We start from the raw sequence: 20,599 nt of genomic DNA, 5'->3' as shown, positions 1-20,599 counted from the left end.
AAGGTTCTAAGACTATTCGTTGATAGTTGTGGCGTCATCACCGGGACACGATCCAATATTGCTCTTCCGGTGGCCGGTTACCCCGGACGGTTGGTTGACATTACTCCGGTGGGGGTGGGCGGCCGGCCATTGTCATTGAATGCAACAACCGCCATATTGGTGCGTTTGAATACTGCATGGGAGGCTACTGAGAGCCAGCCGACCTCTTGAAGATCTGTCTTTCTCATGATGTCTTGGCTAAGTCATGACTATGTTTGGCATATGATTGCCGTACGCAAACGCAGCATTTTCAAGACTGGCATTGACACAACAGGTGGTCTGCCAAACGATCCGCCTACCTTTACCAGCGTTTCTTCTGGGAAGTCTTTGCCATATCTAGACTTTTCTCTCTGGTGGTTACACTGGTGGGCCTCGTCAACTATGCAGCCGTTGAACGACGATGGTCACCAGATGCAGTTGCCACTGTTGACCTTGCCGTCAACAGGGGCTCACCGCAGCATCTCGCAAGCGGTATCATCTATGGAATACCCGATATCCCAAATCAAATTCCTGATCATTTTTATACTGACATTGGCCTTCACTGGTTCCGCGCCGGTGGCGGTCAAATGACTGAGCCCAACCGTGGCTGGTCCTGGGGCGATGCCGAGATGGAAAAGAGATGGAAATCGACGCTCAGCAACTACAAAACTGTCCGGAAGTACAACGGAAAGTTTCTGCTTCTGCTTCATGACCTCTGTGGCACTAACTTTACTGACGAGTCTATGGAATGGCCCGGTGACAATGGTGACTGGGCCAACTATGACCGCTTTCTGGACACCATCATTAGCAGGGTCATTGACAACGATATGCTTCCGGGATTATACATCGACATCTGGAACGAGCCTGAATGGGGCTTCTGGAAGAGACCTCAGGCGCAGTGGCTTGACATGTTCGGTCGAGCTATGAACAGATTTCGGTATGTTAGCACACTCTTCCAAGTCATCGGTTGATAGCTCACGTTATAAGTTCGGATGATCGTCTTGGAGAAGTCCAACTGATAGGTCCCTCTCTTTCACTGCCGCCGACAGAAGACAACACATGGTGGTCAAACTTCCTATCTTACATCGCCGCGAACAACTCCGCGCCGGACTTGTACACATGGCACCACATTGAGGCACTCGATAACCCCGCCAATGACCTTCAGAACAGCTTGGTCACTTTCAACAACATGCGATCTGCCGCCGGTGCTCCAGAGAAACCCATCAACATCAACGAGTACCTGAACCTTGCCGATGAACTCAACCCAGCGGCAACAGTGTGGCATCTGTCCCGGTTTGAAAGATACGATACTTCGGGTCTGCGCTCCAATTGGCGTGGAGGTCCAGACGGTTCTCATCTCCGTGATTTCCTAGCCAGTCTCATATGGCGCGACGATGAGAACCTGCCGTACCACCCAAACGGTGACTGGCAGGCACTGAAGTACTACAACCTTAATATGACCGGTTATCGAGCTGGCACAACTGGTTCTGATGACCGAATATTCGACGTGTACGCTACGGTCGGGAACGACAAAGTACGTGCCCTTGCTGGGGTGCGGGTCAAGACGGGCACCTGGGCCCTGACTTTCAAGAACCTCAGTGCTGTGGGCCTGCCCCCGGCTGGGGAACCAAAGATTCAGACCTGGGGGTTCACCTACGAGATCCCCGAAGCCGAGTTGGATGCTCCTACGGACCGCGGCATTGTCACCCACTCTTATACGAACGACGAGATCACCATAGCGATTTACCAGACGGAGGAAGACTGGAAAACTGCGTGGGCATTCGAGTTTCTGGTGTAGCGTGAACTTACGGAGAGGATACATGTCTGGCTGGAGTGCAGGGAAAACATTCACATTCTTCCAACTAGTAGCAATGCCGCAGTCTAGTAGGAGACACAAGACCGACAGCAAGTATTATGAAAGGGGAGGAGGTATTGCGGTGCTAGGCCAATTTTAGGTGTCTGTCGCTCAAGCCGACCGCCGTGCATCATCTCTCATAGGCGCAAGTCAGGCGAGTCAGCGATAGGGCAGGCTGCATCTCATGGGCTTTTAGTGCCTATGGTGCTAGCTCCGGGGCTTCTGCTAACTCCCATGGATAATATAATAAGCCTGCGGCTAAAAGTAATACCCACTTAGCTCGTCTTAGATTTCCAAGAACAAATTCAAAACGGCCTCTTTGAAAAGCTTAGTCGGCTTGTTTGAGATAGAAAGTTCCATCGGGCAGAACACTGTTCGCTGCAGCTAAATGCCACCAGTTATTTGCCTGTAAATTTCATAATCAAAACTCCCACAACTCCGCCATGTCTGAACTATTGTTATCTGTGATCTAAATCTAGGTGACATGACTGATTGGTCGCATCGCTGGTAGTGCCACAGATGTTGAGGGGATCACTGTAGCACTCCGCTGAAGCTCACTCTGTCAGTTGTATTGACTCTCATGTGACTGTACCTATTCTGAAGCCAACATTTGCGCGGCCGCAGGGGATAATCTAAGAGGCATAACCATGTCTTTCACGGAAATCCGATGGTGGTTTGCAAATTATTTTCCGTATTCTTCTTTTACTTCTTTCTAGAAGTAGATAAATCGGGTGATTGAAGCTTCCGGGAACCTTGACTGCGGAGGGATCAGCCCTTCATTTCAGCGGGCTTAGCAAATGTGAGCCGCTAACGCGTCGTAGTCCACACTATCGGTTAATTTATGTCTCTCGCTGATTTACTGGCAACGCAAGCATCGCTCATATACTCGAGCTGATCCCTATTTAACAAGAAAGGTCTTCTATGCACCAGAGCCAATTGCTTATAACTGGCCGTGCTGCTGATCAGAATCTGCCCTCCGAATCTGCTTTTCAGATTTATTTTCATCCAAGCAAGCTCACTAGAAATCAACTCAAAATGCAGCTCCTTTCTATCTTCGTCGTGGTTGCTTCGTTCGCATCGATGTTCGCACTGGCTACGCCCTCCCCTATCAACATCGATAAGTGCAGTAACATCAAAGTAGCTACATGCTGCGCTGGCTATGCTAAGAGCGGGGACTGTTGCAAGAACCCTGGGGATTTCAATTGCTAAGTGAGCTTTTCATACTGATACCGACCTCATAGACCGCTAACAAAGCAAGGCCTTGTAACCCTCCGGAATTACATCCATCGATGACCATATGCCTGCCACTTGAAGACCATGAGGCTTAGTTGCTGGATTTGGCGATTGTCGCCAATTGTGTACGACGCAAAGAAATGAACATCTCTGGTCATCATTTTGGGTGGCTATTGAGGGGGCAACGAGCTTTCTGTAGTCAGATCAGACAATAGCAATGTTTACTCAGTATGGTTATCTGTATTGTACATGTATTCAAAGCTGTGGCTCCAACAATGCGCATGTGTCCTTATCCCACAAGTTCGTTATCAACATCAACCTCGTATCCACGCTGAACCAAGCAGCCGGACCACAGCCTCGGCTTCAGCGACACAGCACTGAAAAGATGGCCATGGAGACATTTATTAACGGCCGTGTATGCATTTATTCGACGCAGGCTGCTGTTATTGGCCCATTCGAAAGAACAATCAGATCATTTTACACCAGCTATGTTCCCCAAGCAGCTGTACCTCGCTTGCGTTCTGATTTAGGCATCTGCATCTTCGCAAAGGACGCCAGCGCCGGACCGTGCGCTCCGGTCCACGGAGCCGTCTTATCAGTGGCCTGCGGGGTCGCACTTTGAAGCGATCGCTTCTTATCTATTCATGTCAAGTAGTTTTCCGCATCTTTTGCTCTCCTCTGGACATGATGGCGAGTCCTAATACTCTGTAGCCCATTCAGAGAATATACTTCGCAATGTCAAATCGTGTATTGCAAGACCCCGGACTCCCGGCCCGTCAACCCACGGCTTCATACTGGCAACAGCCGCTTCACAGCGGCCTCAGCGGCATACAATCCACCTCGCTCCCCACAAACCGAGATGTCGTTATCATTGGGTCCGGCATCACCGCCTGTAACGTCGCGCGCGAACTTCTTCAATCTCGTAGAGATCTAACTTTGACTGTCCTCGAGGCCCGCGAGGTTTGTTCGGGCGCAACGGGTCGCAATGGTGGACGAATCAACTGTGTTGCAGTCTTGGACTACGACAAGTATTACCGGAAGTTCGGCAAAGAAGCTGCGACGAAGATCGTCCGGTTTGAGCTCGCTCACTTTGATGCCATTCAAAATGCAGCAAAAGATCTTGGGCTCGAGGACTTCGAGAAATCTGAGGTCAGGGAAGTCGGAACTTGCGCGGCTGTGTTTGAGGATAAACAGTTGGAGGATCTCAAGCAGAAGCTGGCCAATTTCGAAGCAGCATTTCCGGATCTTCAAGGCCGATGGAGAATCGCAGATCAGAAGGAAGCCATAGAGGTGAGCTTTCTGTTGTTCTTTTTCATTTCATGCTAAATCTTCGATAGACATTTAAAATCCCCAAGGCCAAAGGAGCTCTCGTCGGCCAAGCTGGAGCTGCATGGCCCTACCGGCTTATCACGAGCATCTGGGCGTCTCTGCTGACGAGCCACAGCGGCAGGCTGACCATCGAATCCAATACTCCGGCTACGAACATTCGAAGGGCCGGAGTTAATGCGGACTACCCGTATGCCATCAGCACACCTCGTGGCGTAGTCCGCGCGCGGCACATCTTTCACTGTACTGAAGGCCACGCCAGCCACTTGATACCTGGTCTTCGTGGTATCATTGTTCCGCGTAGAGGGGAGATGACGGTCCAGACTCCTGGCGACCAATTTCATCAGAAGGATGGAGCCTATTCTTGGAGCTTTTATTTTCCCCATGGTTTCGATTACCTCACCCAAAATGCCCGGTCTGGAGAGTTATTCGTGGGCGGCGGCGATGTCGGAGGGGAAGAGGCCTTGATGCAACCTCTTGGTATGGGCTCGGACGCAGAGGAGATAATCACCGCGAAGGCCCATCTCGCAGGCGTTCTCGGTGTTGTGTTTGGCCAGGAGAATCCGGGGGATCCGCCAAAGATGCGTGCTTCATGGACCGGTATAATGGCTAATACGCTGGACGGCGTACCGCTAGTAGGAATGCTTCCTCAATCGGCTCTGGACCGTACTGCGGGCGATAGAAACTCCGCGGAGTGGATTTGTGCTGGTTATGGAGGATATGGCATGGTCAACGCGTGGCTGTGTGGACGAGCCGTGGTGAAGATGTTCTCAGGCGAGGATGTGCGGGATTGGTTTCCCGGTGAATATGTCATGAGTTCCGAGAGGATGGAACGACTGCAAGAAAAGCTGGAGAAAGTGAAGGGTTCCCAAATGCATCTCAAGGCATTGCTTTGAAAGTTTACAAGCATCTTTGGGATCATAGCCTATAACTCATTTCGCGAGTCTAGTCTCGGGGTCTCACTTGAGGATTGCGAAGCATCGTTGGTGGCGGTCAGCGGTGCTCGCATATTGTGTGAAGGACTGTGGTATGTTCCAGGTGGACAAGCAGACTTTCGCAGGAGCGGCGTTGAGGTTGCATAGCATGCCGCAAGACACGCAACGGGCATTGAAATTAAATAATTGACTTCGTTCTATTACAGCGAATGAAACTTATCTGGGCATGCAGTCATAGGATCAGTCCAACTTGGCTCGACATAAGCCGGGAGGAGGATGGTCTCAATTTTGCCGCTTTTGGTCATTTGCCGAGATGTGTTATCTGCAGGATACTAGGTTAGGATGCCATGCAACTGTCATCTTGGTGGTTATCAGACATGAACGTTCAGTTGCGTCTTGGATTGGTCCGCTACAATGATGTCGATGCGATCTTGACGTTATATGGGGTCTTGAAGATGGGAAAACAAGCCAACCCCGCAATCTTGAGTGTCATCATATCAAGCCAGCAATTCGGTCTTTGTCGCGGGAAGAGGAGATAATCTGTAACCCCCTTTTATCCCACTGAAATACCATCAGAGCTAACAGTCACATCTCGCTTGGTTTTGTGCACGCTTGTGATCGTTCACAGATGATTCTCGCCCGAATCATCTCACACATCAACCGAGATAAGCGCTAACAACTCTCGCAAAAGTTTACTCAAATTTCGCATCCGAAGACTCGCTTGGATTTCCCTCTTGACTGAGAGCCGTTGCAGGTCAACAGTCTACGCTACCAATCACTCCAGGCAACTTCAATACTGGTCCGAACAGGCTTGTCACATCATTCATCTAAGAAAGATGAATCTCATGGGTCTTCCAATCTTGGAATATCTCAATGAGATGCCATATTGTCTGCACGCCATCCATATCCTGAGCGCGGCTCACGAGAACTACTACCGACACTAGAGTATAGAGGAGAGTCTCCTGGAAAGACAAGCCGCGCTTAGACTCTTCCAACAAGAACTTCGTAGCTCTCGAAGACCGCCAGTTTCCGCCTTCCTGACCGTCTACACACTCGGCATTTCATCCCCATGGATCGAGAACTGCATGGGAAAGGAACATTTAGCAGGCGGTCGTGCCATGATTGAGATAATTCTAGCTTCAGACGGCTTAAAAGACGAAATATCCCAGTTCGTGTTTGGGGCTTTCATCTTTCTTGGTTACATCATTGTATTCTTCCATCCAAACCGTCTGGCCTCAGCATGTTGCCTCGGGCCCGAGATGTCAAACTCCGCCCGTTGGACACAATCTGCATCCAGCAAGCACGAAGGGAAAGCGGAATTCCGGAAAGCTCGGATTTCTCGCTCTTCTGGGCATGGAGTTAAGCGCGTATTCGATGAACAACATCAGCCATTACTGACTATTTCTATCTACCCCACACAAGCTCGGCTTCGCTTTCCCGGAACTTGCAACATTACTATCAATGATATATTTACGCTTATCACCTCGGAAAAGTCTGGATCGGGCAAATGTGGCCCAGGATAGGACTACGTAACATATGATAGCCCAGTGGGCAACCCATGGCATTTGATAGCAGACGTTATCACAAGTGATCATGGTAGCTTGATATTGTCGTTGAATTTGTCTCTAGAAAACGCGGAGTACACGAATAATACTGCGGGCGGCAATGTTAAAGCCAAAGCCAACCCATCTCTCCTTCACTCGGGCTCAAACATTCTCAGACTTCTTTTTCCCACTTTTAATATCACTTTGGTATGGCAAGCCGATCCACAACAACTTCATCACACAAGTTCCCAAGGACGTTCAGGACATCAATATGTCAACCTTAAAAGGTATGGAGAAGGCAGCCCGAACTCAGAGTGGTAATGAGGTAGCCGGGGAGTCGCAGTCCATCGACCTGCGCATTGCTGAGGACGGCCATATGGAACGGCCTTTCACGACATGGACGGCTATCGGGATCGCCCATTCAATCACGAACACAGCCATGGGAATACTTCTCACTGTGGGAACAACTATTCCATTTGGCGGCGCCCCGTTATCCTTCTTCGGCTTCATTCTCATGGCCCTGGTAGGATTGAGCACAGCCACCAGTCTTGCTTTGCTTGCTTCCGCCATTCCACATCCTGGTGGGCAGTACGTTGGGTGGCCGGTTTGTCTCCAGCATGGCCATGCAGGTTCCTGTCGTATTCAACAGCAATCGCAAGCTGGGCTGGCGCGGTCTGCACAGGGGCATCAGTCTGTCTGACTGTACCTCAGGTTACAGTGGCCATGGTGGCAATGAGCAGGCCCGACTTCGAATACACGCCTTTGATGGGGTTTGTAGGGTACCACACCATCAACATTCTGACAGCCTCTTTTAGCTGTTTCGAGCGGATCCTTCCCCAGCTAGCAAGCGGGTGTCTCATCTTCACGGTCCTCTCGATTCTGGCTATAGTAGTCAGCCTTTTTGCAGGTTCGACGGAATAAGTGACCTCGGAGCAATTTTTCACAGACTACTACAACATTTCTGGCTGGCCCAAGGGCGTTGCATTCCTTATTGGTATCAACGGCCTGAACTGGAGCTTCTTCTGTCTGGACGTGGTGGTGCACATTGTCGAGGAAATCCCTCAGCCAAGAAAAATATCCCCAAGGCACTTATGTAGAGCATTGTCGTCGGCTTCATTACCGGCATGCTTACTATACTGGCACTTTACATCAACACCACCGACATAGAAACCCAAACAGATGTTCTGACAGTCGTGTACTACATCTCTCGGCAGAACAAACACGCCGCATTCGGTATCCAGTCCCTCGTCCTTGTTTCTACTACAGGGGTTATGTTTGGCGTCCAGTCCTGGCAATCCAGGCTGGCCTGGGCTTTCGCATGAAACAGAGGCTCTCCTTTTCAATCGTACCTCCGCAGGGTGGTACCATGGCCATTCAACACCCCGGTTTGGGCCATATTGTGGTCTGCATGCTGGACGGCGCTGCTGAGCTTCGTGTATCTTGCCTCCGAAACGGCATTTTCTTCCCTCATTTCTTGTGGCATTCTGCCACAATACGTCAGCTATGCTGTTCCCCTTGTCTTGCTCCTTTTTCATGGACGGCCGAACTTTGCTCACGGCCCGTTTTGGTTTCCTAAGTTCGGCTGTCTGGCAAACTTCGTGGCCTTAGCTTGGACCGCGGCCTTGTTGTGTATTGTCTCCCCTACTATCTGCCCATCAGCGCTGCGGAGATGAACTACACTTCTTTCATCTTGGTCCTCATCGGGTCATTGCGTATTGGGTGCTTTGGGGCCGCAAAGAGTTTGTTTTACCGGAAATGGAGGGTACTTTGTAGTTACATGTAGTCTAGTCACTCACAGATTGCCCACAGATTGTTCTTCTTTGTCGTCTTCGTCCCCGCCGTCCCTCCAAGATCACTCCGCCTGCATAGCCAGTAGTATCAGCTCGAATCTGTTTCAATGACAAATTTGAGCTGTTACACAGCTCACGATACGAGCAAATGGAATGCTCGTTGCAAGGGGGCGTCTAAGGCGCCAACTCAAACCTTTGATAGCCCAACAAACACACAAGTCACACGAAAGGGATGTCGCAGTTATCTCAAGTTGTGAGGTAAACCTGTTCAATCAAAGCGTCTGTTCGATACAGTGAATTTCATCTGTCGAGGATACATAAAAAGCACTGTCAGCTCAATGACTCGATTCCTGATTGTGTTCTATCCATCGTACATCTCCATCCTGTTGCGCTCAAGCCAGACGTCAAAACCTCGAAACAACTTCGCAATGCATCTCTCGTTGACCGCCCTTTTTCTATTCCTTAGCGCTGCTGTTTCCGCTTCCCCGACCCCATTGTCGTCCGACTTGGAAGACATCGCCAAGCGCGTTCCGTACAGTCAGTTGATTTGTTTCTTTCCTCAAACTCTGCCATCAAGATAAATCCGGCACTGTCTCAAGAGGCGTCTCCGTGCTGCTTCTGGCCATGTCCTAACTTTATATCACTCCTTACCAGATACGTGCAAGCTCGACATCACGGAGATTAGAACCTGCGAACCGCAGGACCGAAACCTCTACACGCGCTTCCGACTCGAAGGTCCCAACCAAGTCCTCTGGCACGAGACGCCCCAGCTATCAGCTCCAGGCCTATCGATCAACCCCTCACAGCCCCTCGAGCTCAAGGAGGCAGGCATGGAGTACATCCTGAAAATCACTGGTCGCCACGACAAGGACGACGTTGAGTTCAGATACGGCCTTCTCACCTGGACGACGGACTCGACGTCGGGGTTCGCCAAGTGCAGAGGTGTGACGGCTGATGACTGGAACAAGGGGGGCAGCCACTGCCGAACTGATGTAAGTCGTGGACTCTGGAGGGCCGAAATGACATGGGAGATGTGCTAACGTTTGGGTATAGTCGAGGCAGTTCCAGTGCGAATTCGCCTGCTAAATTCTGACGTGATCTCGCAGGTGGTCTGGTCGTTGTTCATTTCTTGTTCGGGAGAAGGACCAGCTTCTTCTTCACGTCTTCTCCCGCTGCCATACTGTTTGAGTGCCGGGCAGCAGGGCTTTACCAGCTACCTAGGAGTAGGTCTGCAAATGCCTCTCTTTTGTCATTGATAGAAACCGTATCTTGAATATTACTGCATCCATCGAATCGTTTCTCAGCTTTCTCGTAGTTCCAAGTAAGCCCCCTTTCGTTCATGGTTCTAAACCATGACTAAGAGAAAGACAACCGCAAATCAGATGAAATGAAGGGAACCAGCGCATGGATATTCAAGCTTCTCCAGACCGTGACCCTCTAAGCCGAACCTTGTCGTCTACAAAGCCGGGGATCCCACCCCTCCTGCCACACTTCCCCGCCGGACCCAATATCCCGAGATGCCGGGTATCTCGTATTCGCGCACTCCTATTGGACATCTCTACCTCAAACATGATTAATCCCGCTCGCGGCTCAGCAGGCTAGATAGGTTATATGGGATCAGGGGTTTCCATTTGGCTAAAACCGCAGCGCGGGTGAAAGGGTATGGCCCAAGCGGACAAGTCGTTCGGACGACTTTGTTCCGTTTCATCATAAAAAGGCCACGATGCTCCCGCTCTTGGCCTTGCAGGAGTTGAGACGAGAGACTCAGTCGCGCGTAGACATATGCAGTCATGAGGTCTATCTTGCTGGCCATCGTGTGGGCGGCGTCTGCGCTGGCCATCCCGACAGGCGATGGTTTGCGTGAACGGCAGGATGATAATCACTGGGTTGTGACGTGGACGTCCATGCCGCAAGAGGTTGAGCCGGGAAACCTGCCGCCTTCGCCGTTTGTAAGAAGCATATGATCGCCCCACGGAGTCGCGCCATGGATGTACTGACGAGGTCAGAACGGGGGAAGCGTACAGTTCCGCGATGCAACCCTCCGCCAGACATTTCACACCTCCATTGGTGCATCCCGCCTGCGCGTCCAGCTGTCCAACACATTTGGCGGCTCAGACCTCCCCATCACAGCAGCATCACTCGCCTTACCTCTGGACGGCGCTGCGGGTGTTCCCGGCATCGACACCAAGACGCTTAAAGGTCTCACCTTCTCCGGCTCGTCGTCGGTGACGATCAAGCAGGGAGCAGTGGTCTACTCAGACCCCATCGACTTCAATGTTGCGGCGCAGACTAACATCGCCCTGAGCTTGTACACGCAGCAGGGCCAGTCCGGGAGCAAGATCACGGGACATCCGGGCAGCCGTACGACATCGTGGATGCAGAGCGGGAACCAGGTGAAGGCGTCGTCTGTGACGGGCGCGAGCACGAAGCACTGGTACTTCGCCAGCGCGGTGGAAGCATGGGCGCCGAAGAACACGTCGGCTATGATTATTTTGGGAGACAGCATCTCTGATGGACGAGGGAGCGATGACGACAGAAACAACCGGTAACTTACATCTCCCCCTTGGAATATGAGTGCGTGACTGACTTCAGCCCAGATGGCCCGACCTCGTCCTTGCGCGCCTGCAAAAGGAGGGCCTGGCCAATATCGCCGTCGCAAACCAAGCAGCAGGCGGCAACGCGGTCCTCCAAGGCGGTCTGGGGCCTCCGCTCCTCGCACGCTACCCCCGCGACGCCCTCTCCCAGCCAGGGGTGAAGTACGTCCTCGTCTTCGAGGGCGTAAACGACATCGGGCCCAGCGCGACGGACTCCGCGACCCAGCAGCGACTCGGCGACAGCCTGATCAACGCGTACAAGCAGATTGTCGCCGACTGTAAGAAGGCGGGCCTCGTGACCATCGGTGCGACGATCACGCCGTTTGCGGGGAGCGGGCAGTCTTACTCGAACCCGGCGCGGGAGCAGACGCGGCGGAGGGTCAACGAGTGGATTCTCGAGAACGGGACGTTTGACCATGTCGTGGACTTTGCTTCGTTCATCGGGGACGGGGACCATTTGAAAGCGCAGTTTGATGGAGGCGATCATTTGCATCCTAATGTGCCTGGGTATCAAGAACTGGCCAATAAGTTCCCGGTGGATATCCTCAGGAAATGAGGCTCGGGTGCTATTTGTAAGTGCCCACGGAGCAGGGCATGCTAGTAGTTTACGTATGGGATAAAACGGACAGGCTGAGTGATGCCGTGTCCTCTTCAAACACCAGTCAGTGGAACACGGGCGTCACGGTCCTAGCTTACGGGTGATTGAATCTTCAGCGCGGGAGCCATTCAACGCAACGGTCACAGAACGTGAGCGCGGTAGGCGAGGCTATACGCCCCGGCTAATGACGGCTGCGCGGCTCGGTGAGCACAAGACAAGACGAATTAGTGCATTTGTTGATCGGCAGGGCGGAATCACGCTTGGCGCCTGGCACCTGAGGGGAAGCAGCGCCTGACCTTCACAGTCGGCTGACGAAAATGATGAGTAGCCTGCTGTAAGCCATGAGACAAGTATGAGAACCATAAAGCTTGAAGGTCTCCATGAAGTTTGGAACAGTTGCGCAATTATTGGGGTATAGAACACCTGTTGGCACAGAATATGCATCAATAGGTGGGAAGTGGCGTGGACACTCTCCAAACAATTCGTCGACCGCCGTGTATTTCTTTCACGGCCTCTTCACGGACAGGCACCGACGGGTACATATGAGTGGCAGGGACGTCACTTCAAGGGTCGGTGTGATGGACGAGGACTGGAATTCGGACCTGGACGGACCAAAAGGGTATGCCGATGCCCCGCGGGAGAAATGGAGCGTCCAGGATAATTGTGCAGGTGCTCCCAATGCCCTGGATTCCCCTTCTCAATGGGCGGAACAACTCGAAGCTTCCCTGAACACAATATCCTCTCTACGGGATGCGCGGCGGCCAGTGTTGTCGTCATCGTTATGGCGCATGGTGCAAGGGAGCGATCTCTTCACCTTCGAGGCAGAGACACGTTCAGCCGTCCGAGAGGAACGGCGGAGAATGCCACATCACCAAAGAATAGGCGATAACATGTTGTTCACCGGTCTCTTGGGCCTGCTAGGGTTCGGGATCATGTCCGCCGTTCTTTGCGGCGAGGGCGCGAACAGGCTGGAGTCAGTTGACCTGAGCCCCAACGCAAAGGCTGCCGCGTGAGTGATCTAAGCCCGGCTGTTGTAATGGCCGGAGGGGCATATGCTGACGAAAAAGGCAGTCAGATAGCCATGATCATAACCCTGTCGTATGTCTTCGCACTCATTACGGTCGTGCCGTGTCTGTCAATATGCATCCCCCATATTTGGGAATTTTTCGTTCTCCTCATCTGCCTGGAAGGATTCGGAAGCGGGGCATATGCCGTTGCAGTAACCAGAACCAACGTGGATAAGGGCTCCTGCGATGAGTACCTCATGTCTGTTGATACCTGTTGGAGCGGATTACGGATGGTGACGATAGGCGGTGTATTCCGCATACTGCTCCTGTGAGTCAATCGCATCCCGATACCGTATGACTTTGCTGATGCCAAGGCAGTCCACTGGGGATTATCGTAGGAACCGGTTATTGGATGCGTTTCAAAAAGGAGAGAGCTGTCACCTTTCACAGTATCGCCCACAGCAGGAGGTCGGTAGCGCGAAGCAATTGAGAGCGTGGCCGGTCGTCAGAGAGTTCCTTGACAGTGGAGCTTAGAGTTCCTTGGCTCTGGTAAGGCAACCAGTCTATCAGCGGTGAAGACCCGAAGGTATGGTTGTAGGGACGGGAATATCTGCCAACGTCACGATTAATGACCCAGCTGGATGGTTCGGAGGAGCGGGCGCGACGGGAGGAATCTGGGATCAGGATCCCGGCTCCATAGGCGTAAGGGTTACCAACCGAATCGCTGCGCAAATCCCGGGCAGACTGTTATACCCAGATGCAGCGGTTGGGAACGAGGGAATGAACAGGTTCAAATCCCGAAAGGTGTCTTGGATGAGTTGGCTGTCACCTCGAGCCCAGAAACATGCAGCCGGAAATTAGGGCCCCAATAAATTGTCGGCAGCATGCGTTGTGATAGATGCATGGTGGTCCAGGAAAGGCAAATGATTGCCTGCGAGGTGACACTCGAGCCCAGTCATCGCATCACTCTGTCAAGTTGCCCTCGAAATGTTTGGTTCTTCTTCCCAAAATTACTTCTTCGCGAGCAAGAAGACGCAAGCGAGCAGGTTCCTCGAATGTTTGCCGGGGTCCAGCGGCAGGTAGCCGTAGCACTGGGAGCGATTCCCAGCTAAATGGCACCCTCACGGGCAAGGCAACCGGCCTAAAAATGGACAGAAAGGCCCGCTATGACGAGAAAAGCAAAGATGCAGCAAAGATACAGCCGGGGTGCCAGGTCTAGTCCTGTAGCCGCTGTTCCGCGATGCAAGCCGCATGGAACCGTAGCTGCATCCTACCGCCCAACAATTGGTTCCGGGCTGTTGGATCCCCAGGGACCCACCCCCGTCGTATCATTGCTGTCTTGCCGAGGGATGCAGGAGGCTCACACCGGATGGCAGATAAAGGAGACAATGTTGCTTTTTCTTCGCTGGTGTCGTTTCTTGCATGCGCCTCCCTGACGCCGGGAAGCGGGATCCCAGAGGTGTGGTTTGGATTTCCCAGCGTGGTCACCTTCCTGGGTCGCGGACGACAGGCTGTTGTGAAAAGCCAGAAGAATGCACAAGATCCTCCCCCGTTCCACAAGATTGTGCCACTGCGGTCCTTGTGCGATTGTTTCTTTTCCTTTCGACATCGAGCCTCGTGTCCTTGCCCGAGTCTTCTTCGCAAGCTACCTCTGTGCGGTGATTGTTTCTTCAACATTGTCATTCCTGAGGCTCGGCCGGGCGCAGTTATTCGTGGCTTCAATGGCAGCGGCAGTTCCAGACATTCTGCCCAACCCAGACGTCGACCATTGGGGTATCGGAGTATTATTTGAGGAAGATGGGTCGGACTGCCGTCGATGTGGGAGCCGCTCCCCAGGACGGTCAAGTATCAGCCTTGAGACTAAAGAGGCAGTCGTAGCCTCTCCACGGTAGGCCTGGAACTGTCAGATGACTTTACTGACGTGTGCTGATCATGATTCAGCCCCGAGATCGAAGTCAAATCGTCTCCATTCCGTCGGTCAGGGGCACCATCGCCAGAGTCTCCTCGTAGCATTAGGTCGATATCTGACGAAATTGCGGGACTGCAGAAGCAGGTGGGCGATATCAAACAAGTCGACGCAGCGATGCCAAGAACACCTCTGGCCGACCCTAGCAGTGATATATCAACATCGCCAACGTGCGCTGGGCCAATGAGCTCTTATTTGGCACGACCAGAGGCCCATGAGAAAAGAGCTTTATCCTTGCGTGTGGATGACGACGCTGGGGACGTTTCCGATTGCGAAGGGTCCGTTCTCATTGGCTTGAAGACGCTTTCCGGTGTCCATAGAGCACGAAAGAGAAGTCATTCGCCAATATTCGGCATCCCTAGGCCAAAGTCACCAGGCATGCCGCATGCCCTAGAACGGTACCTTGCATCAACAGCCTCTGATGAGGGTCAGCCAGTCGAAGACCCGACTGAAGTAGCTAGGCCAATCTTGCAAAAGGGTTTGGTAGATCGCCTGGGTCAATCGGACGTCGAAGTGGACTCCTCAGAGCCTCTGCAAACTGCTCCTGCAACAGCGGATGAACCACATCCAGTAGAAAGAGACCCAGCTGAGCCAGCCATAGTCGAACCAGCCGCAGCCGAGCCTGCTCCAGTTGACCCGGTTCCAAACAGTCCGGCTTTAGCCCCTGCACTCTCCGGAGAGGAAGCGATTGCCAATCCACCGGAAGAACAATGGGATCCTTTTGCAGACCGATGGGACAGACCAATATCTGTCGACTCAGACCAAGGTCCTGGCGGTGACTCGGGCGTGGAAGACATGGAGGCCAGCGAGATCTATGCTCGATTGTTAGTTCCCAGTCCTTGGCAACGATTGATCTCATGCTAACTTTGTGCAGAGCGGCAAACCGCAGGGCCCGAGAGGCGAATATGATCAGATCCCACGAGATGCCTCGAATGCCTAGAGCTCGAGTCGAAAGAAAAAAGAGGTTACGAGCTCGAGAATGACGGGTGTTAGCTGGTGAGAATTGACGGTGGAGGCGGTGTTTGGGGACGCTCAGCGCTGATAATTGGGGGCAGCTCCTACTGGAGATATGGCTGATACAGTTTGATGATACACTTGGGATGTCAATTGTGGCCAAACGAGCTCACGGAAAATCGGGTAATCCATGAAAGAATGCAACGAATTGAATCAAACCCGGCATTAGGAAGAGGCGTGATATGGTGCAAGACGAGAGTTGAAGTCCGTTGAATGTAATTAAGCTGGGGCAGGAGCTTGTTCTTCAGGAGGCCCCTTCCCGGGAAGGAGCACCTGGGCACTGTTCAGGTACCCCACCAACTGAACTCTAAAAGAGCTCGCCTATCGCATTCAGGCTGCTTATCAGGACCTTATCGGCCGAGAAGGGCTATCTCTTATCGCCTGTTGTCGCTGCCAGCCTAAAGCCAATGCCTTGAGGTACCTTCATCACTGGTCAATCGCAGCTTCGCTTCCACCCCACGCAGCGAAGCATCGTCGACGGTCGCAAGCCGCCTCCCTCGTCCCCCGATCGCGACACCACAGCCATGCCCATGGCGCCGTGCGAGCTCGAGCTCCATGTATAGCCGCGAAAACAAGATCATGCGCAAACTCCTCGGCAAAGTCACTGCCGACAGCAGCACCGACACGAGCCATACCATCGGCATCACCAGTGCGCCTCAGTTCCAGACCTCCTACCGCCCCAGCGCCTCCCAGAACGCCGTCTACCCCGCCGGTGTGCCAATCCTATGCCTCGATACCTCTCCCGACCATCGGACTGCCATTATCGCCGGCCGACATGTTCTCAAGACCGTCGTCTTGGACGGCCTGTCCATTAGCGAGGGCGTCGATGTCCGCGGCGCCATCACGGCCCAGTCGGCCTCGAGCAAAGGTGCTTCGAGCTCCCTGATGGCCGACCAGCTTTCGATACGAGACGTAAAATGGCATGGCGATTCCACGATATTCACAGCTTGCGCCAACGGCAACATCTTTTCCTACGATCTGGCGCGAATCGCGACTGGCGGCACTCCCCTGGAGTTTGTCCAGACGAGGGAGGATTCGCGTCAGGTGAACTCCCTGGACATTAATCCACATCGTCGGACGACTTTACTATCGGGGAGCCAGGATGGCATGGTGCGCTATTTCGACATTCGCGCCCCGGTCCAGAGTCGCTCGGGCGGCTTCACCTACAGTCCTAGAGGCGCCTACAAGTGCAACGCAGATGGTGTTCGCCAGGTGAAGTGGTCACCCAAGGACGGCTTCTACTTCGCCTGCGGAACAGAGTCTGGTGTGGTTCTGAAGTGGGATGTGCGCAAGATCGCGCAGCCTCTGCTCAAGATCCCTGCACACGACAAAGCCTGCACCTCGATATCCTGGCATCCCGACGGCAACCATCTGATCAGCGGTGGCTGGGACAGCAAATGCGCCGTCTGGGACATGTCCAAGAACGCAGACAAGAGACAAAAGCCGCGTTGGCTCATTTATACCCCAGCGCCCGTGTCTGCTGTGGCCTGGAGACCTGGTCTTTGGTCTGCGAGCGCCCAGGGGAAACGCGCCGCTCAAGTAGCTGTGTCATATGATGACGGCAGCCATAAGCGATACGGAATCAACAGCGTTCACATCTGGGACTTGGCGAGACCTTCAATGCCGTACAAGGAAATCGACCGCTTTGATTACTCGCCATCATGCCTACTGTGGCAGAATCAAGACATACTGTGGACTGTCGGTAACGATGGTCTGTTCAACCAATGCGACGTCGCATTCGCCCCAAAGGTGCTGGACCGGCAGTCGGTATCCAGCATGGCTCTGTCTGCACGAGGCGATGCTGTCATGTTTCTCGACGAGCGACCGCATCATCGCCCTCGACCACCAGTTATTCACCATCAACAGCAGAGCATTGTGCCGCCGAGAACATCTTATAGCTCGAGTCCTACCACCCCCATGCTCAGCATCAGTCGCAGCGACTCGGAAGAAGACGTCGTTGGAAGCTTTCTGGGTCCTCGGCGAAGGATAGGCAGGAAGCGAAGACACAGCCTAAGGTCAATTCCAGTCCTGAGTACCACGCCGCCCTCTGGCCCAAGCCTGGGCGACGACGCGATCCTGGGCTTGGAAGCAGCGATTAAAGTCACGGGCACCTACAAGACACAGCAGTCAATGGCCGTCGGTCACATTCCGGCAGCAGCCAGAGTTGACATGTACCAGTTTCTCTCGAGCTACTATCTGGAGACAATTGAGCGTGAGCTTCCTTACGTTATGGGCGGAAAGTCTTTGGCCAAGAGGGTCTCCTCCATAATGGAGCATTATGCCCGTGCAGCAGAACAAGTCAACCAATTCCGTCTGGCACAGACGTGGAGAATCCTCGCATACTCGGTGAATCTGCTATTGAACAGGAGAGCGGAGTATCATCTACAGCTTCGACTGGGCCATTTCCAGAAGAGGCCATCCCTGCCAAAGATCAGAGATATCCCGAAGGTCAAGGTCCCAAGATCGTTAGGCGTCGTCGTGGAGATGAACGGAGAGGACACGCCGAGGCGTCCTTCCAGTGCCGTCATCGCAAATAGCGTTGATAGTAGATCGCTGGGCCCACGATCGCTGCTGTCTGAGGAAATTGAAAGTACATCCAACGTCACTACGCCCATCGCCCGGGCCATCAACGAAGAGAACGCAGAACAGGGGGCGTCTCGATCGGATTCGCGTCTGCCGCCGGTGATGGAGTCGGATGGCTTTGCTTTGCCCCCTGCTGCTCACAGTACGTTCAACAACAGTCCTCGCAGGCGACTGGATTCGGTCCCTTTGTCTGTCACAAGCCATCACAGCGACCAGACACAGGTCTCTAGCACAGATGGATACGACTTCTATGATACTGACGCCCTCGCTCAAGCTATAGATGTGCCCGAGCCAAAACAAAAGGAGCAGCAGCCCTTGGACTACGGCCCTCGCACCCCAAATAGCCGCCGAACCGCCCTGAGGCACAATTCGGACGACAGCTTTGCCCAGATGTTCTCCATGTCTGAGAGCAGCAGGCAGACATCTGGGCTCGCGTCGTCCTCTGAGGGGGGCGTCTCGGCCAGATCTATCACTAGCTACCCCGTGCAAATGGAGAAGAAGACTGTTGACGAGCAGGGCGAATATGAAAGTCGTATCCGTGGGAAGGAGATTGAGGACTCACCAGAGCATGGCGCGTTGACAGAGCTAAATGCACCTGTAGAGAGCACGCCGAAAGACTCGCCAGAGGAGATGTTCATGATCTCACAGACCACGCTGGCATCCGACACCGCTACTGACGACCTATCACAATCCCAAGTCAACTCTCTCCCGCCGACATATGAGGACCTCGCTCCTCTCCACGTCGGTGTATCTTCTTCAACCCCGCCAAAGCCTAATCTAACTCTCCAACACGACCCGACCCCGTCGATCCTCGAATCTGACTACCTTCCCTGGCCGGAGGACCCTTCGTACCCGCACCCCCTCGCCTCCAAAGAAACCCCCGAAACCTCACCACCCCTCAACCCCTACACACTCCTCACCCGCGCACTCGACTTCGAAACCCGCACATCGGCCCTCAACGCCTCGGCAATGGTCCTCCTCCTCAAGCCCCTCATGCCAGACTCCGTCATCGACCCCTTCCGCGCGACCTCGATCCTTCGCCAACACCACTCCCGCCTCATGGGCATGAAACTCTTCATTGAAGCAGCCCTCCTCCGCAAACTCTGCGTCCGGGGCTGGCCCGAAGGCCTCCCGGACTGGGGCGCAAACTACACCTCCATCTTCGGCACCGCCCAGCAGGGCGTCAAAGGCGGCTTCATATGCCCCTCGTGCCGCAAGCCCCGCGAGCTCGACCCCAAGCTCGGCTCCAAGGCCCTCTGGAAATGTGAGCGCTGCCGCGTCGCCATGGCTCCGTGCGCCGTCTGCGGCCACCGCGAGACCACCGCCACCGTCCTCCCCATCCCCGACGGCGCCTCCCCCCAGAAGCAGCAGGACCCCGTCATGAGCACGTGGTGGTACTGCCCCGGCTGCGCCCACGGCGGCCACGCCACATGCCTCCAATCCTGGCACGCGCCCTCCGACGACGGGAGCAGCCGCTACGAGCTCAGCGACGGCTGCTGTCCCCTCGACGGCTGCGGCCACGCCTGCCTTCCCGGCAAATGGGGCGACGAGAAGTCCGCCGCGCGCGCGGACGAGGTCGGTCGCGCGGCCGTCGAGAAGGCGCGGCTGGGCGGTGTCGGTGGCGGCGGAGGCAGCGTAGCCGGGAGCAAACCGCAGAGCCCCGTGATCCAGCCCAACGTGCGCGGGGACAAGGACGAGGTGCCGCAGAGCCGGGCCGTTGAGAGCGTGCGCGAGGCGTTGGCTGGGGGCCCGCCTGGGGCCGGCATCTTGAGCTCGAGCCCCGGCACGAGGCAGGGCGAGAGGGAGAGGAGGAAGAGCGTAAAGTTCGTCCCGACGGAGCGCTAGTGGCGCGTCGATCTTCGAGTTTTTCGTTCATTGTAGGCGAGGGCATGTGAAGATGCTGTACGATAGTGTGTTTAGCGAGGTGTTTTGAGAGCTACAGCGATGCGGGTTTCGGAGCACTGGCGTCGGGTTCCAATCTTTGGACAGGGGAGGATGAAAGAAGATGATTTGGCACAGACGTAGAAAAGGTTTATGTAGGAGTATTAAACATGTTATTAGGGCGAACGCCGCCGGGTATCTCGACAATTGAAACTACGTAATTATTCCTCCCTTTTCTCTGTTCTGGTGTCCCAA

General features: G+C 53.9%; 6 protein-coding genes across 6 annotated transcripts; all 6 read left to right on the top strand.

The window, feature by feature from the left end:
- Nucleotides 1-244: 244 nt before the first annotated feature.
- Nucleotides 245-1,816, top strand: GCG54_00000975 (uncharacterized protein; the record flags this gene model as incomplete). Its single annotated transcript, XM_045401105.1, has 3 exons — nt 245-252; nt 314-955; nt 1,006-1,816. The coding sequence occupies 3 exons, from the start codon at nt 245-247 to the stop codon at nt 1,814-1,816; spliced, it is 1,461 nt and encodes a 486-aa protein (XP_045258889.1).
- A 2,025-nt stretch (nt 1,817-3,841) lies between these two features.
- On the top strand, nt 3,842-5,328 carry GCG54_00000974 (uncharacterized protein; the record flags this gene model as incomplete). Its single annotated transcript, XM_045401104.1, has 2 exons — nt 3,842-4,396; nt 4,444-5,328. The coding sequence occupies 2 exons, from the start codon at nt 3,842-3,844 to the stop codon at nt 5,326-5,328; spliced, it is 1,440 nt and encodes a 479-aa protein (XP_045258888.1).
- Nucleotides 5,329-7,350: 2,022 nt separating this feature from the next.
- On the top strand, nt 7,351-7,611 carry GCG54_00000973 (Transmembrane transporter swnT; the record flags this gene model as incomplete). Its single annotated transcript, XM_045401103.1, has 1 exon — nt 7,351-7,611. The coding sequence occupies one exon, from the start codon at nt 7,351-7,353 to the stop codon at nt 7,609-7,611; it is 261 nt and encodes an 86-aa protein (XP_045258887.1).
- Nucleotides 7,612-9,129: 1,518 nt separating this feature from the next.
- GCG54_00000972 (uncharacterized protein) lies at nt 9,130-9,787 on the top strand (the record flags this gene model as incomplete). The annotated part of the gene is made up of 3 exons (XM_045401102.1): nt 9,130-9,238; nt 9,356-9,693; nt 9,755-9,787. The coding sequence occupies 3 exons, from the start codon at nt 9,130-9,132 to the stop codon at nt 9,785-9,787; spliced, it is 480 nt and encodes a 159-aa protein (XP_045258886.1).
- Nucleotides 9,788-10,491: 704 nt separating this feature from the next.
- Nucleotides 10,492-11,851, top strand: GCG54_00000971 (uncharacterized protein; the record flags this gene model as incomplete). The annotated part of the gene is made up of 3 exons (XM_045401101.1): nt 10,492-10,650; nt 10,708-11,246; nt 11,299-11,851. 3 exons carry the CDS (start codon nt 10,492-10,494, stop codon nt 11,849-11,851), a joined length of 1,251 nt encoding a protein of 416 aa, XP_045258885.1.
- A 3,393-nt stretch (nt 11,852-15,244) lies between these two features.
- On the top strand, nt 15,245-20,308 carry GCG54_00000970 (GATOR complex protein WDR24; the record flags this gene model as incomplete). Its single annotated transcript, XM_045401100.1, has 2 exons — nt 15,245-15,690; nt 16,324-20,308. The coding sequence occupies 2 exons, from the start codon at nt 15,245-15,247 to the stop codon at nt 20,306-20,308; spliced, it is 4,431 nt and encodes a 1,476-aa protein (XP_045258884.1).
- Nucleotides 20,309-20,599: the final 291 nt, after the last annotated feature.

Source organism: Colletotrichum gloeosporioides, assembly GCF_011800055.1.
Source record: "Colletotrichum gloeosporioides strain Lc1 chromosome Unknown consensus_83, whole genome shotgun sequence".
Taxonomy (NCBI): Eukaryota; Fungi; Ascomycota; class Sordariomycetes; order Glomerellales; family Glomerellaceae; genus Colletotrichum; species Colletotrichum gloeosporioides.
This window is presented reverse-complemented; position numbering and strand designations above follow the sequence as displayed.